Consider the following 17775-nt stretch of genomic DNA (forward strand, 5'->3'; position numbering starts at 1 on the left):
GATTTCAGGGATATGAGTGCTATAATGAACCGTAAATCTCAATCCATTCGTGTATCTGCTAGTCTTGAGTTAAACATTCCTATAACCATCTGCATCGTCAGAGTTATGTACGCTGTTTAAACCAGTGGATACTTCTTCCTTCTCACTCTCCTTCACACGGATAGGTTCAACTTCTTCTGACCTGTAAAAGGTATCTTTTAGTTTCAGTGAGTGCGAAAAAAAAAGAATTTTACCAAATACCAAACCGATCAAGGGGATCTTGAAGCAGACTGAATTTTTTTGTGCTAAGTAAAACGGCTCTAGGGATAATTCCTATAAATAGAAGTGTAGTCTGTACTTAAAGTCTAGTAGACGAGGTCCGAGTAGAGAAATGAGAGCAGCACCAGGTGGGGAGGTGACGATAATAGCCAGCACAGCTACACACAACACTGTTACACCGTACAACTCTGCTGTCTTGTCTCCTGGGAGGGTCTCTCGTACTCTGTCAAGAGCTATTGACCCAATAGCAGCCTGAAAAGGGAGCATGTCGGTTATCTGGAACATAAGAGAGTTTCAGAACTTGAAAAGGGAGTTTCAGAACAGTTATAACAGCTAATTATAAATTATTACAGTCAATAATAGATTATTAACCAAGGAAAACTTAGAGAAATACATGGATAATATACCTGCACAGTAGCTTTGGGAGTCCAAGAGGTGCACATAAACAGTTTCTCACTAAGATGCAGGGAAGAGCAGTGGACAGAGAGGAACGCCACCCCACATCGTAGCAATACTCCCACTATTAAACAAACCACACCGTAACCTGGTCATTTAAACTCTTCCAGATTTAAAGAATACACAATAACATATTGCTAATTCACTATCCTAAAGTAGCAAATGATCAGAGTTAACAGGCCTCATTCTCCAACTCACCGACTATCTTATAGTTGAGTAAAGAAAGTTCCACCTGAGCTCCGACCAGAGTGAAGAGCAGAGTCTCCCCTACCAGCCATAACTTCTGTAGAGACGCTGATATCTCAGTCTGTTGGGGTGACAAGGTGAGAGGTGATAAATACTGCCGACAAGGATAGTGAGCTACAAATTAAACTTTATCAGTCCATTGGATAACTTTATTAACAAATAAAAGTGAAAGTAAAAGACTTAAAAACCAGCGGCTCCTACCTTAGTCTGCCAGGTTTGAGCAGCTACAGTAGACATAACAAGAGCAGCCAGGACCCCTGCCCCAGCGAAGGTAGCCCTCTTTAGCCCAAACACACAGCTGAACCCCACCATGGTGAGAAGGAGGGTCTGCACTGATGCCTGGTGAGGGGAGTGGGGAGGCAGGTGGGACAGGATGTACCCTAGTACCACACCACATACTCCACCTAAATGTAGGGTCTCTTAAAACTATGTCTTGGTAAGTGGTATAAATTGCTAATTATCGTTATTACAAGTGGGTCATATGCTAGAGAAGTCATACTAACTCGTCATCTAAAAATCCTGTACTGTAATGTAAAAGTGTAAAATAATATAGAAGGAGAAGAACGCAAACTAACCCAAGACGACCTCAATAGGCCCCTCCATGATAACCATAGCAGCATGAGTACTCTCCGGGAAGACAAATTTGAGGGCTACACTGAACCCGGTGATGGTAAAGGCGTTATCAGCAGTTGCAGCAGCCATGAGAAGGGTAGGGACTCCTGCTCTGTTTCCGTATCCCCTGTCTATCAGGGACAACATACTAGGGATCACCACTGCCGGGGATACTCCAGCTATCACAAACCTGGGATGGGGGTTACTATCACAAACCTGGGAATTGGGATGGGGGTTACTTTCAAAAACCTGGGATGGGGGTTACTATCACAAACCTGGGACGGGGGTTACTATCACAAACCTGGGATGGGCCGGGGTTACTATCACAAACCTGGGATGGGGGTTACTATCACAAACCTGGGATGGGGGTTACTATCACAAACCTGGGATGGGGGTTACTATCACAAACCTGGGATGGGGGTTACTATCACAAACCTGGGATGGGGGTTACTATCACAAACCTGGGATGGGGGTTACTATCACAAACCTGGGATGGGGGTCTATCAGGGACAACATACTAGGGATCACCACTGCCGGGGATACTCCAGCTATCACAAACCTGGGATGGGGGTTACTATCACAAACCTGGGAATTGGGATGGGGGTTACTTTCAAAAACCTGGGATGGGGGTTACTATCACAAACCTGGGATGGGGGTTACTATCACAAACCTGGGATGGGGGTTACTATCACAAACCTGGGATGGGGGTTACTATCACAAACCTGGGATGGGGGTTACTATCACAAACCTGGGATGGGGGTTACTATCACAAACCTGGGATGGGGGTTACTATCACAAACCTGGGATGGGGGTTACTATCACAAACCTGGGATGGGGGTAACTATCACAAACCTGGGATGGGGGTTACTATCACAAACCTGGGACGGGGGTTACTATCACAAACCTGGGATGGGGGTTACTATCACAAACCTGGGATGGGGGCCGGGGTTACTATCACAAACATGGGATGGGGGTTACTATAACAAACCTGGGACGGGAGTTACTATCACAAACCTGGGATGGGGGTTACTATCACAAACCTGGGATGGGGGTTACTATCACAAACCTGAGATGGGGGTTACTATCACAAACCTGGGATGGGGGTTACTATCACAAACCTGGGATGGGGGTTACTATCACAAACCTGAGATGGGGGCTACTATCACAAACCTGGGATGGGGGCTACCTTTCTATTGGAATATTGTGTAAATGTGTGTTATTGGACTGATCGACAGTGATAATAGAGCTCTTAGGGGGGGGGGGGGGGGGGGGGGGGCCAAGTGGATATTTGTAGATATTTGTAGATTAATGTAGAGTGGATAATCCACGAAAAAAGTGGATGACATTCTACAAATTTATACATTTATCTCCAAAAATTCAGTAGAATTTCTGGGCACATATTTGAGATTACATTTTTTGTAGATAAATGTAGATATTTGTAGATTATTGTCAATGGATAATTCACGAAAATTCTACAAATTCTACAAATTTATACATTTATCTCCAAAATCTCAGTAGAATTTCTGGGCACATATTTGAGATATACATTTTTTGTAGATAAATGTAGATATTTGTAGATTATTGTAATGGATAATTCACGAAGAAAGTGGATGACATTATCCAAATATCTACAAATATCCACTTGGCCCCCCCCCCAGCTCTTAGTTGTAGTAAGATTTATAGGTTTTAGAAAGGATGAAGAAGACGGTGTTACCCGAGGAGAAAAGCCCAGTTCCAAGGAAGGTCTAGAAGAGGTCGGGAAACACAGGCAATTATAATGACCTCCACAACACAAGGTAGTACTGACAAACACGCTACCAGCATCTGAGTATTAGTTATATTAATTGATTAATTAAGTGGAATAATCAATTAGGTAAATCAATAACAGCTAACTTTATCGTCAAACGTTTGACAATGACCAAAGTCCAAACCTTCTTCGACCCCCAAAATAAAGAATTTTTTCTTAAACTACATGTAGTTTTTACTATGTACATGTATAGTAAAAAGGTAGGTTGGAGCTATTGATAAATATAGGATACAAAGAATAATGCGAATTAAAAAACACACCTTGTTTTTACGAAGAATGTCCAACCTAAGTCCCAACCCAGCTCTAAGAAGCAGAATAACAAAAGCCCCGGTTCGGAGAGCAGAGGACCATTTCACGTCTATATCACCTGCTACATTTATCTTAGGCACGTTCCTGCGGAGAGGTGTTCACTGTTCATTACATTACAATGTAAGGGACTAAATACGACTAAATAAAATGGATAATGAAGGAGATAGGAATTAGGAGATTCTAATATTACAGGATCTCTCGTAAAATTCCAAAATTTAAACGCTCCATTTGGAAAATTTGAAGATTTTAAAACCTGAAAATAATTCCCGATGCGATCATCCCGATGAGAGGTGGAATGTTGACGAGACCAAGCAACATTCCCAGGAGTTTCCCGCAAACGCAGGATACCAGGATACCTAAGTGCCATAAATCATAATCCCCATAATTCATGTAAAATGTATAGATAACTAACATATTTCTCCCAATTTGGTAGGATTGGTCACCCCTTTGGTTTTCATCTTCTAGAACTCAATATTAAATTGATTGTAAGCGTAGCATTTTTGCACAACTTTCACCATTTCATGCTAAATTCATTGATGCCTTTTTTAGGTATATGTTGCAGTTTCTTATCATTCTAATATTAGTTGAATTTAGGTCCGGTTTGTTTAATTTACAGCTGAATGGCCACATGGTGCCATAGCGAAGGCAAGTCATGTATCATCATGAAATCGTTCAAAGATTACATAATCCGAATTTCTCGATAACACTGAACTAAATTCCCAAGAAAGCCCTGTCCTATGTACTACACTCATTATACAGAGAGTATTGCGTAATAGGAGAGTACATTGAATGTATTAGAAACTGTCAACACCAGTACATGGAGGCCGGGCAGTGAATTCAAAAAGTCAGCTACATTATACAATATACATGTAGACTGCGGACTAGAAGGTACATTTTACAATATACAGACTACGGACTAGAAGATAAATTATACAATATACATAGACTGCGGAATAGAAGGTACATTATACATACCTTTCTTCGTTTAATTATGGCGGGTTAAATTAATGGCCAAATAATCAATGTGAATTTGATGTACGGGCAGTACCTGCTATAATCTGCACCAGGCCACGAAATTTAAAAAAGATGCTCACCGAAGATGTTGGAGTCAGGGAGACACTCATCTCCGAGTACGGACCAACAGGAGGTCCACCCTAGCACTAGGAGCAACACCACTGTAGTAACCTGACGTGGTGAACCAAATTGGAAATGGCAGATAACTTATTTTTTAGTGAACAATTTAAGTAGCCAGAGATTTGAAAGTTGTACAAATAGCAAGATGTGTAACTTCACCTCTAAAACAGTTTTCCCAGTAGCAGACTTAGACCACTGAAGAAATCTTGACTTGAAACTAGACATCGTGCACTGTGAGAGACTGAAATCTAGATGCTCGTTAACTCTGCAGAGCAAAACAAAACACTGACGCGATCAATGAACACAGTTTTAGTACATTCTGAGCTTCAGAAATACGATCTACTACTTTTCAAGTTCTAGACTTTTTCAGGAAATAGCTGAAATCATACTTCAGATTATAACACTTTTAAGTCGTCATTTCCTCCTTGCAGTTTAAATAGTGAAATAATGCAGTAAATAACTCTTCTTTATTTTTTAAACTTTTTAAAACTGAATTAATTATTAATACAATAAAAGCAGTTCAATTAAAAACCCAAATCTAAAAGAATTCTCCCGAATTTGCGATGATAGTGACGATGTTCAACAGTCCGTGACATCAAGAGGGGGTTTCTCTGCATAAGATGATTTTAACTGAATGCTCAGTAGAGGTTCGAACTCATTTGACTCCTCGGCTGCTTGATCTTCTCCAGGTTTTTGTTGATGATATCAAACATACAACACTGTGGGTACGTAGAAGTTGAAAAAAAAAACAAGAAAACTAGAAAATAAAACTATTGCAAAATTTAAAAACAGAAGAAAACACGAAACTGAAGAAGAGTGTTACACGCTAGATATTCTGAGAGGTACTCACATAGATCATCTTGAGCTCGTTAGTGAACACTCGGATATGCAGAAACTGCTTCTCGTCTAACTCGGTCAGGTACTTTACGTAATCTTCCTGCAAATAATCAATATCACAATAATGATTAACTTACTTTGGTCCAACAGTAACAGAACATAGTATAATTACAATTAATTCCGCTAGTTAAACCACTAAGTCACCTGATTTACAACTGGAAACTAAGAAACTTTGTTTACTAACCAAGTGCGGGTATTTGACGATCTTAGAGGAAACTTTCCCCCGCGTGACGAAGTACCTGAAAATTCCACGTGTTATGTCCGAGAATTTGGGGAGACTGTAAAATATGGGCAGTGAACAGATTCATAGAAGAATTCCTGTTAAAAAATCAATTCTTACCGAGACATATCATCGAAGGAGCCCTTTGCAAATTCACAAAATGTTGATACTTCAGAGATTGTCTCTTCCTGAAAGACAAAGGATAAAATCTAATGTCAATCTTTATTTGAGTCTTTACTAAAAAAGGCGGGAAGATGAAACTACGAATAAGCAGAAATATAAAAACTGTAAATTGCTCAAAGTTTAAGTCTCTACGAATATTATACCATCGAATTGACCAATATGTGGCTAATGACCTGACCATTTACAAATACCATAAGGTCACTTGTCACTTGATGACGCAACGACATTTGTCAAATTTTTCCTAAGGCCAACAAACGAGAGTCTGCTAAGGACAATTTTGATGTATGATGGTTGATTGTACTTTGATAATTTCGGAATTATAACGAACTTTAAAGCAGTTATCCTTCCGAGTTACGACATCAGGGTGTTAACATAAACACAGACCACGCACAAGCTAAGACTGTGTAATAACTAGCGCGCGTTTATCGCTAACTAAACGCGCGAGCCGAATGCTGAAAAAGTATACACACAATTTAATTGCGCGCCAGATTCAAGTTCAGTTGTTAAAGACCCTTTAAATGAGGCACGACAACTCACAACTGTGTTCCGCTTGTCAATTATGTAACTTGATACTATTGTTTAAGTAATACGAGAGAATATTAACACGAAATAGATGTCATGTTCAAAACCTCATTGGTCTGATTTGGAGGCCGGGAAATTTGTCTGAACATTATGTAATAAAACAACGAATTGAGCTTATAAAGCTATCTATCTACATATTATATTATGTACATAACTCATGTCAGAGAGTTGAAGACAAAGAACGGCTCCAAAAATATGGTTATAAAGCTGTTACCTGAATTGAAACGCCAAAGTTGTTGCCATCTTCTATCTTTGGTATGAGTAGTTGTATCCACATCTTTATCTGGTTGAATGATATTTTGTTAAATTATTGAAGTTTTTTTTTTAAACGATAAAAAAGACTAAATTTCTTAAATGTAGGAAGTAAAATTCAAAGTTAACAAGTAACAACATGCATTGTCTGTTCCTTTGAGAATTAGCACACAGTCGGATTATATAAGAGTAATGTAAGAATATTCCTGAATACTTGACATTCTAATGCAGCAGTAAACGCATCACTCATAATGTGGAGAGCTTTCATTTGGTAATATAAACTAGGCCAGGTAACCTTCCCTTGATGTAACTCAGAAAACTTAAACAAAATAATTTAAAAAGAAGTAATTACCAAAGAAATCGACACCACTGATTAGGGTCATTTGAATAATGAATATAATACTGTTTTTGGAGTGAACGTCACACATTATGTTGGTTTCATAATCAGGATCTTATTTCAGCGCATTGAAAGATTGGGTTCATCATGTTTGCTCAACAATGTTATTTCTGCTCTAAAAGGTTCCTCTTCAAAATGTTAAAAATAGAGCAGTGTATTTGAAACACTGAATACAGCATCATTATCTATATATATTAACATCCCCCCGACATTTAAGGAGATTATTTAATTATGATCTTGTAAGATTAAATTAAGAAGATATTAGTCTGTTAGCAGTCGACCATTTTCATTGTCTGACCGTGTAAGTTATATTACTAGTTAATATAAGAAACCCTCAATTATCAATGCTTGATGCATGGACAAACAAATTAAATAAATTAACTATATGGCTTTGTAACTTAAACCACCAAGTATCGGAACATGTATGATGTTAATGCGTATGACAAAATAAAAAGTTAATACACTCACTTTGTTACAGTACTCTATAAGTTCTCTTATCTCTGGCTTTAAAAATCCTATCAGCTCTGTAACAACCTGAAATTTGTTAATTAGCAATAGAATAGAATAGAATAGAATAGAATAGAATAGAATAGAATAGAATAGAATAGAATAGAATAGAATAAAATCAATCGGGTATTATGCAATATAATAATGAATGAAATGAGGTATTTATATTCCGCTCGTATATGATTAACCATCAAGGAGGGTGGTTAACCATGTCAGATCGGCTGCCTGTGATTATTGTCGGTATAATAAAAGGTACTAGTACATATCAATCAAGACAAATAAAAAAATTCATTTTTTCCCTCCAAAGCTTCGGATATAGCGATATAATGGAATAATAATGGAATTATCATCGATAGAGTATTCTATTATTCATGTTATTTATTGCAATAAATTCGACCATGAAATAAATATATTCCTAACGAGGTATTTTGCCAAAACTTACTGGATTGCAGCTAACTTTAGTGCTAAATCGAATCTCTGAAAAATAAATATTTGTGAATTTAATGAAAAATAGCAACCACAAATAATTGGTTTTAAATATTGTACACCTAATGTCAATGAGATAACAATCTCACACTGCCCGCACTAGAAAGGGGTCTATGATTTAAGTACATCGAGTCCCACGCTAGAAGTCTAATAAAGTTTTCCTATAAAGTCAGCTCAAATTATCTTACCCTTCTTAGTGTCATCTCCGTTTTCAATGGAAGACGATGCGTTGCGTTTCCTCTTGGCTGCTGGTGGAATACTAGTTGCTTCTTTTTGAGCTATCACATCCTTCAGCGAGGCTTTAGCCGCTTCCTTAACTTCTTCAGCTCTACTCAGCTTTAGTTGATCACTCTAAAGACATGATACAGGATTACAAAGGTTATAAACCAAACTTCGTACATGGCCAGGGAGACAGGTTTTTAACTATAAACTTGATGTACAGTAGAACCCCGATTTACCGCCCCCCGATTTAGCATGAACCCCAATTTACCCCGCCCCGATTTAGCATAAACCCCCGATTTACCACGCCCCGATTTAGCATAACCCCAATTTACCGCCCCCGATTTAGTATAAACCCCGATTTACCGCGCCCCGATTTAGCATACACCCCGATTTAGCATAAACCCCGATTTAGCATATACCCCGATTTACCGCGGCCATCTCCAAGCTCCCTTTCCCCAAATAAGGCTTAACACATATGATGTAAACAAACAAAACCCCGAATTATTGCGAACCCCGATTTACCGCGGATGTTTGCTTTCTTCAAACTCCGCAGTAAATCGGGGTTTTACTGTACATGATATCAAAGGAACACAAATACAATCATTAAATACATAAGTTTGGAAATTAGAAATATACTAGAGTTTTGTTTGTTCAGTTATTCAGTAAGAGTAAATTTACCTTATAAAGCTTGTCAAGCTCTATTATTTTCTTGGGGAAAACATCCTTGAGAATTTCCTCCACCTGAAGAAATTAGTATTTAAAATAAAGGAATTCAATATTATGGAACTGAGTAATTCAACTAAACCAGAACAATGATGGACGGCTTGAGCCAATTTAAAATGTTGATATATTCTGTAAGAACATAAGAAACATAAAACAGCTCACTTCCTGGCAGAATTCATTCTTGTATTTATCAACCTGAGAGGATAAGATTATTTACGGAGTGTAGTTAAAATCTAAGCCGCGTTTCAGTTCAAATCTATCTTTTTTTGTTTACAATTTACATACAGTATAAATTATAATAGGTTATTTCCGTACACAATGCCCCGAATACATATTAGTTATAAAATAATAAAAAACCAAAACCAAAAGTTACAATGTTCAGGAATATAACTGATGGCTGAGTCTACTTACGATAGCAGTATTTTCTTGGCTTGTTAGCGTCGTTCTGCTCATTGAATACTTGTACTAAGTTTGTGTGATGAAATTAGTAAATGTTACCCTTTCTTAACTTACAGCTCCATTGTTATTAGTACTCAGTTATATTTTGGGTACTACCAGTAATAAACAATATATCATAGAGAGTCTCAAAATAAATGTGGATATGCTGAATACAAACTTTAAAATATTTTACACGTAAAACAATAATATCAAGAGATGGGTAAGAGGCACAAAGTTATTTCTGTAAAAATTTAAATCAAGTGTAACAATCAGTTTACAAAATCCCTGCATGAATATATTAACAGCAGTAAGAATTGCCCAAAAAACGAAGTCATCTATTGATTAATTCTGGTAAAAACACAAACATAAAATGTTCAAATCAAACTAAAATACACAAGTCCATCGAATTTTATTAGTGAATTGGGAACAAACTTAGATCCACTAAGATGTTATGAAAAAATGGACTGAGCTTCTGATTTAGCTTTTTCTAACTCCTGGATAAGAGAATCTAACTCTTCCTCGTTACACTCTACAATAACATCAGACTGGTTTTTTATACTGAATGATAAAGTCACCAGAGGTTCACTGAGGTTTGAGATAGAGTTACTTTCTAATACTAAATTAGCTTTCCAGTCAAAATTTAGCAGATCTTCCTGATTGGCTAGGAAATTATCTTTAAAACTGTCAATTATGTTATCAGATTCAGCCTTTAAAATCTGCAGAAGAGTTCCATCAATGTTGTCTCTTTTGTTTGTAACATAACTTTCTGTGTCCTTGAGGATTGCATCAAAACATATCATAATTAAGGCTGGGTCAACTTCCGGAAATGATTTGCAAAGATCTGTGAGTGATACTGTGGAAGCATCACTGATACGATAAATACATTTCTTGATGAACTCCAACTTTTTATCTTCTCCAACATTTTCCAGTATCAACATAGGGTTATCGTCATCATTCATCTTTGAAACCTCAACAAAGACTACATTATTTTATTCATTCATACTTCCTGAAATGAACATATCAGATGCCTGAATTTATGAAACAATTAAGAATCGAGAATATGTAGTTAAATTTGATTTACATTTCAATTCATATCAGATCAGTTATAAATAACAAGAAAATTAAATGCTATGTCTAATTTATTAAATTTTAATTTTAACTTAAATTATTTGTTAAAGGCAACTTATAGATCATGATTGATTATAGTGACTGTGACAAGCTTTAAATACCCTAATTAAGCTAAATGTACGATTCGAAAGTAGTTTATATGTCAGGCCGAAATTTTAATTGTACAATCTGTTGTTATCAAACCTTAGCCTTGTCAATCTTGGGTTAGCTTCGATCTAGCTTGCTTAGGCCACGATAACGAGTATCTCCACCGCTATCGGTTCCATAGGTAGTAAATGCGACTACAAATTATTGACTCTTGCTACCAACTCACTCCAACAGAGAATTTCTGTTAGGCCCAGTGTAACAAGGGGTAGGAAACGTACGAAGAAATCTATCAAGCACTGCCTTGACCTGGTTCATGGTCGAGATTGTCTTGATATCAGGTGGAACAAATTGCACAGTGCAGAGGTTATAGATGAAAATGAATGGAATCTCATCGTGTTAATACTACTGTACCTGGAGCTGCCAAGAGGTCGAAGATATGTAACCTTCACCTAACAGAATACGGAACTCTCTCATATCTCACTTATTTGTCACCGCTAGTCAGCTTTGCTCGATTGAAATTGAACGAGGAGTCCTTTCCGTTCACTTTGAAGGCACCACAAGAAAGACTCCTTTTCTGACGGAGCAATAAAACAGGAACATGTCTAAGTGACCTAACGTACCATCAGCGGCTTTATTACTCGATAATTAAAATTGGTTAGCGAATGTCATGGTAGCGCTCGATTCAATACGTTTTTCAACATGCGCGACACTTAAAACTAAAAATTTAAGAACATATTTTATTTTGTGTATATTTAGTGAAAAAAGTTTTAATAAAATAACTATTATAAATATTATTTTTATTTAAGATTAGATGATTATATGAAAATTATAAACTTCTGTGTCATGCGTGTTTGGTGTTGAAACTTCATTTTTTGTTTTTACAATTTAAAAATTGTTTATTATTATGAAACCACATACAACTTTGTATCACATAGTGACCCCCATTGTCGTTTCACTATAATATAGCTTGATCTCGACTCTGTAGAGTTTCTACGATACAGGGGAAGCCGCGCACTCATAGTCATACATTGTATGACCAGCCGCGCACGAGTGCGCGGCTCTCCTGTATCGTAGAAACTCTACAGTGAAACGACCGTGGGGGTCACGATGTGATACAAGTGGGGGTCACGACGTGATCACAGGGGGGCTGAAACCAGGATTTCGATCAAATGCTGCCATTTGTAGTCAAACGTCGCCAACAGTTGCTTTCGTCCAATAAAATCGCTGCATTTTGCTTGTAGCGCGATGCACTACTGGGTCGCGCGCGCGCATCCAATAATGCTTCTCGCAACCGTATGCAGATCGGCGAGATGCGAAGGATTGACATCGTGAATCAACATTTTGCAAGTCAGTATGCATAATTGAATTACATATATTCATATGCGGACTGCGGAGCTTGCCTTGCAAAATGCAGCGATTTCATTGGACGAGAGCAACTTTTGGCGACGTTTGACTACACATGGCAGCGTTTGATTGAAAACCTGGTTTCAGCTCCCCCTGTGTGATACAAGTGGGTCAAATCATACAACGTATGACAATTGATTGATTCACGATGTCAATCCTTCGCAGCTCGGTGAGGCACAGTGGTGCATCTCGCCGATCTACCGAGAAGCATTATTTGATGCGCGCGCGACCCAGTAGTGCATCGCGCTACAAGACAATTGACAAATACAACTTGAGCCGCACATTTTACAAAATAGTTGTTAATTATTGAATAAACAATAAATAATAATCCGTTTATTATTAATTTTATAAATTAACCATTTTCGCAACTAAAAAAATGTTGAATATTTAAATAAAATTTGAATGTGCAACCAATTGTTAATTGTTGCTATAATAAAAACAAATCGAATCAAATAATATTTAATTCTAAATTTACAGTATATGTTTAATTTTGTATGTTGTAGCACGATCATTCACGGGTGATATTTGTTCCATGTCCATATATTGGACCGTCGACGAGTCCAACTAGCGGCGCGCGTCCTGGTAGGTTGTAAACCTACAATGTACAACACAATCAGCAATGTTGTACTTAATGAGGCCGCGCCGCGTATCAAATAATGTTTATCGCAACCACAAATGAAAAAGGTGCAAATTACATGTCTACTTGCAACTTGGAGGACACACGCAAATTATCATTTTTACTTCGCATCGACGATATCGTTGCTTAGTTAATTCGCAGAGCAACGATCTGGATCGAAGGGTTGACATCGTCTATCAATATGTCTACTGAAAGTTTCAGTGGGCACGTTTTGGTTTCCTGCAATTGCACATTTCCCGCAGCCTTTTTGTTGTCTCCTTCTGAGCTATGTGTCTGGTGCTCACTAGGATTTAACGAGTGATACTCGTAGAATATAAAACTAAAATATTTGTTCCAACTCGGCGCGCGTCTTGGTAGGTTTTAAACCTACAAACTAGAATGAATTTTATTACATTAGGTAGGCAACTGGATGAAAAATTGCGAAACCGGTGTCCTCTGGGGAATTGCTTTTTTGGACTAGTGAAAATTAAATCAAGTGATGCAATTGGCATGAGAGCACAATACACAAGTAACGGAAATTGTCCACTGCTACTGAAATATCATCAATCAAGTATATATTATACACATGTACTCCATCATAGGAGCAGGGATGAGGTTGTAAAAGACTTCTGATAAAGGGGTCTCATATTTCTTCTCCATTTTCTTGCCTTTGTAACCTCATAAGGTGATGAGCATTGTCCTTTCACCTTGATTCACGATGTCAATCCTTCGCATCTCGCCGATCTGCATACGAGGTGTGGTTGCGAGAAGCATTATTGGATGCGCGCGCGCGACCCAGTAGTGCATCGCGCTACAACCTTTCACCTAACCATGTGCTTTCCACCACTGCAGGCATGCTTGTTTCACAAGCCGGGTCGGCGGCGTGCGCTACTGCAAGCGCAAGGGCTCTGTTTAGAGCAACATTGTTCTTAACATTGCGGATCTTATTTTTGTCCTCACATGCCTCACCACGTCGCAATATCTGTCTTTCTTTTTCCTGGCTATAAGGTCTGCTAATCTGTTTACAAACTGCTTACACTCTTTGGACATGCCTCCAGATGTGAGAAATACAGCCAGGGTGAAGACTGAAGGTGGCCCTCTTCACATTCAACACTCTCTCTAAGTACCCATCCTTCTTCTCCTTCTCGTTCTCTTCGTATATTTCTCTTCTGGGGAATTGCTTGCCTGGCAATCTGAAAATATGTTTTTCTATATTGGTTGTCAAGTTGAAGCTGTATGGGATTCCTGGATCTCTTCCTGTTGTCTCGTGGCAGGGTGGTGTTAGTGTCTATAAACTCCAGCTGGTGGTCATGGCCGCTATCTTTAAGTGTTGTTCCGTAGACCCCTTTTGTTTTGTCCAACTCTTCTTTATTGCAGAATGTGCTTCATCTTTGGTTAAGCATAGTCTATTTTACAGGGCCATAATTCCATTTTTGAACTTGGGTGATCACAGCCGAGCAAGCAATGCCTGCTCTGGTTTGTCAACTGTAGCAGCGTACAAAGCACGGTGTGCGCAGAGCCCAATTCAGGGGTTCAAGGGGCAAATTTTTTACTTTTTGAGTACAAAATTTTGAATTTTTTAGCAATTGGAAATAATCTTGCACTTATGTATAGAAGCATTTTTAGATAGTAAATTTAATCTTAAATGTGATAATCTAGAATAAAAAGTGACAGTGATCTGATTTTTTAACGGTGGGCACTTTTCAGGCCTAATGATCAGGTTGATGATAATACAATTATTATCAGAACATTCTACATAACCGACTACGTAAAAATGATGATTTGGTTACCCGATATAGTAAGTAATTTGTGGATGTTAGTATACGTAATGACCAACAAAGCCTTAATTTTTATTTCAATGTTTTTATTTCGCTGATTAATGATACAGAATCAGTTTTACTGACTTACATAAAGTTGGCAATATTCTAGATTAATCAAAGCTTTGGTTTATTTGCTCGATTCATTCTATTATGTGAAAGCTCTAATTTTTGCGTTCCTGAATTGTTTAATACATCTTCCTACAGACTCTAAACATCTAAAATATCCATAGTTTATACAAATCCCACCCTGTAGCAGAAATGTCGTAAGGGTTCAGTATCCCCCAAGCTCGAGATCGCCTGGCCTCCAAAACTCGAGAAAAGAGCAACAAGTATAAAACACCTGACTTGTTCTACAAAGACCATAAGACGATGGCACACGGAGGCAGATCTGAGCAACACCCGAGACTGTGTGCCCGACCTGCCGGAGAACAGCGAGGTGAAGAACGTGTACAAGTTGTTAATAAACATACAATGTACAAGTGTTATAAACGTTTAAAAACGTCTTTTGATTAATTATATATCGTGGCTATGCGGGTACTATTAATTCGAGTAAAATGTATCGAGGGAATAAGTTATGGGGCACATAATGGTATGTTTTTTCTTGCAGAGTGCGAGAAATTCTGAAGTCTGCCCCAACCAAAGGCTTGGATGGATGCCACTAGGGGAAGAGGTAAAAGTGATGCAATTGTTGCGGAGCAAAAGTATGGTCACCGAACAGGAGATAAAGAGTGTACTTAGCCTCTAAATGGAACCATCAGAACGAATCAATTCGTAAGATCACGAGGACCAATGTAACACATGATACGGCAGAAGGTATGAAATTGCTTGAAGCTAGAGATCCATCGTTGAGGTCTACGTGAAATTGCTAGTTTAGAAGTGTCTTATACAATTTATCTGACCCGATTTGCCCATCAGTAATGAACCGATCAGAATTCCTTTGATTCAGCTTACACATTTATTTTTGAAAATCCAATCAAGCAATAAAAATTGATGTTATTACAATTATCAATTAATAATTGATGAATGAATGAAAGAAAGCTTCTTGAAATCGGGTAGCCTGTGCAGACACGCCCGATTCAAAGCTATCTACAGACCTACACAATTGCAAGTAAGTAGGTAAATATTCATGCTAGGCAAGTGGCAATTTAATTAATAATTAAATAATTAAAATAATTCTCAACACGAAGACCAGGATGTAGGAGGCACACCAAAAAGAGTTAGTGAGGATAGCTCAATTGAAAGCAATGATGTAGAGAAGATACTAGTGGTTGGCAGTGATGAAGACTCCGAAAAAAAAAAAGAAGAAGAAAGAAGAAGATCACGAAGAAGAAAAGGAAAAAAGGGGTCAGATCAATCCACGGAGGAGAAAGATACAGATCATGGAAAAAAAGAGGAGTTCAGAAAAGAAAAATAAAAAGAAGAAAAAAGGAGACTACATCCGACGGACAGTGAGGATTCAAAAGAATGATCATGAGTTTTCGAGTTTTCTGAGTTTTCTGAACTACGATTTAATCTATAAAATACTGACAAAAAGTTATTTCAATAAAGTACAGTCAACCTAGAATGTTCACGGGATAACAAGAAAACAACTATGATATGGATATAAAGGTATAAACTCTTGAATTAAACAGTTTATTTTGTCTACAAAGATCTCAAACAGGCTACGTTTTTTTGACCAACTACGACGGAATTACAGTTTTGACAAATATTAATTGACTTAACGTCTACCACAGCCCTATTTACATTTTATATGTGATTGTTAAAGTACGAACATGATTTTATAATGTTAAGAAGATACGAACAGAAGTAATTTCTTGTGTTTTAAATTGAAGGCAAAAATTAGAGTCATATCATTACAACTGTATTGCAATGTTTGCTTTTGGAGTGCCATAATCACGAAACCCTGCTTTAATATCCCGGACCGTTATTATAAATGATCTACAGATAACGCATGCTGTAGAGTGTAGACAACAATTATTAAGAAACACAAGCACAACTGAAAAGCCAAAAGATCCTCAAACTAAACGATATCCTTCCCCTTCACATCATCTCCCGATCCGACCCAGGACCTCACAGCATCAGCTACCATCGAGTGAGATCGTCTTCCTGTCCCGCAAATGATATCTCCTAAATAGATACTGTTCTAACTACAGCACGCCGACTCTTGTCGGCGTATTTGTTTTCAGGCACTTCAAACACTCCTTCCATTTCAAGTGACAAATCATTATTGAGTGTAGTTGATATTGAGACTAGGAAAGTACAGCATATGTATCAAAATCTCACGATAATCCGCTGTATGCACGTGTGAAGTCAGGGATGGGAAGGTATTCGCTACTGGGAATAGAACGAAGGTTAAGTTTTGAATTTTACTTTCTTTAGTTAATAAAGCTCAGTTATTATTATTGAATGTTTTCAGTGAGGTTGAGTAATAATTCTGAATATCTTGCTGATTCTCCTCAAAAAGTCAAAATATCATTCAATCTTTCCAAATTATAGCCTTGTGCATTTAACACACTTTAACCTAATGCTTTTTTCCCAATTTACAGTTATAAAATTTGGGATCCTGAGAAAAGAAGAACCCATCGTGATGAAAAAACCAAGCACGACAACTTCATCTCCTCCTCTCAGTCGATTCCACAGGATCCACCCGGTAGCTGCATCTGGAGAAGGTCGCCTCTCTGTCTGGAACTCTCACGACAACGCAAACTCATAGCACTATCTGACAATTGACAGTGAGCTGTATTAACAATGACGTGGTGCGTACCAACAGTAAAGTTGTGAGCGGGACGGATATGGGGTGTGTTGAACATTTTATCGTGGACAACGGGGGGAAAAATCTAGACAGGATACCCGTTCAGGAGAAGTGAGCGTGGATACTGTGTTTGTTATTCTGAGGATATTCCAAGTTTTATGGATGTATGGACGGTGTTATCCGAGCTACCTCCCTCTTTCCTCACAAACCCTGACCCACATTTGGGATCACTCTGATAA

At 38.0% G+C, this 17775-nt stretch overlaps 2 protein-coding genes across 2 annotated transcripts; both read right to left on the minus strand.

Moving 5' to 3' along the window:
• Positions 1-8: 8 nt before the first annotated feature.
• Positions 9-5115, minus strand: LOC134820599 (sodium/hydrogen exchanger 9B2-like). Its single transcript, XM_063831128.1, has 11 exons — positions 4982-5115; positions 4783-4873; positions 3942-4044; positions 3640-3772; positions 3287-3396; positions 1536-1762; positions 1162-1364; positions 913-1021; positions 666-802; positions 338-510; positions 9-181 (listed from the first exon to the last, which is right to left on the minus strand). The coding sequence occupies exons 1-11, from the start codon at positions 5045-5047 to the stop codon at positions 70-72; spliced, it is 1464 nt and encodes a 487-aa protein (XP_063687198.1). The 5' UTR covers positions 5048-5115; the 3' UTR covers positions 9-69.
• Positions 5116-5355: 240 nt separating this feature from the next.
• On the minus strand, positions 5356-9771 carry LOC134819834 (proteasome activator complex subunit 3-like). Its single transcript, XM_063829987.1, has 11 exons — positions 9703-9771; positions 9454-9486; positions 9247-9309; positions 8535-8697; positions 8303-8337; positions 7822-7887; positions 6919-6987; positions 6060-6127; positions 5904-5958; positions 5673-5759; positions 5356-5541 (listed from the first exon to the last, which is right to left on the minus strand). The coding sequence occupies exons 1-11, from the start codon at positions 9742-9744 to the stop codon at positions 5461-5463; spliced, it is 762 nt and encodes a 253-aa protein (XP_063686057.1). The 5' UTR covers positions 9745-9771; the 3' UTR covers positions 5356-5460.
• Positions 9772-17775: the final 8004 nt, after the last annotated feature.

Source organism: Bolinopsis microptera, chromosome 1, assembly GCF_026151205.1.
Source record: "Bolinopsis microptera isolate Bmic1 chromosome 1, MBARI_Bmic_1.0, whole genome shotgun sequence".
In the NCBI taxonomy this organism is placed as follows: domain Eukaryota; kingdom Metazoa; phylum Ctenophora; class Tentaculata; order Lobata; family Bolinopsidae; genus Bolinopsis; species Bolinopsis microptera.

Coding starts and splice junctions, on each gene's coding strand:
- LOC134819834 (XM_063829987.1), bottom strand. CDS start 9,744: ATGAGCAGAACGACGCTAACAAGCCAAGAAAATACTGCTATC. Junction 8,698..9,246: donor AGCTTGACAAGCTTTATAAG/GTAAATTTACTC, acceptor TCATGTCTTTAG/AGTGATCAACTAAAGCTGAG. Junction 6,988..7,821: donor TTATAGAGTACTGTAACAAA/GTGAGTGTATTA, acceptor TCATTCAACCAG/ATAAAGATGTGGATACAACT.
- LOC134820599 (XM_063831128.1), bottom strand. CDS start 5,047: ATGTCTAGTTTCAAGTCAAGATTTCTTCAGTGGTCTAAGTCTGCTACT. Junction 4,874..4,981: donor CTGGGAAAACTGTTTTAGAG/GTGAAGTTACAC, acceptor TCACCACGTCAG/GTTACTACAGTGGTGTTGCT. Junction 1,365..1,535: donor GCCTATTGAGGTCGTCTTGG/GTTAGTTTGCGT, acceptor CCCTACATTTAG/GTGGAGTATGTGGTGTGGTA.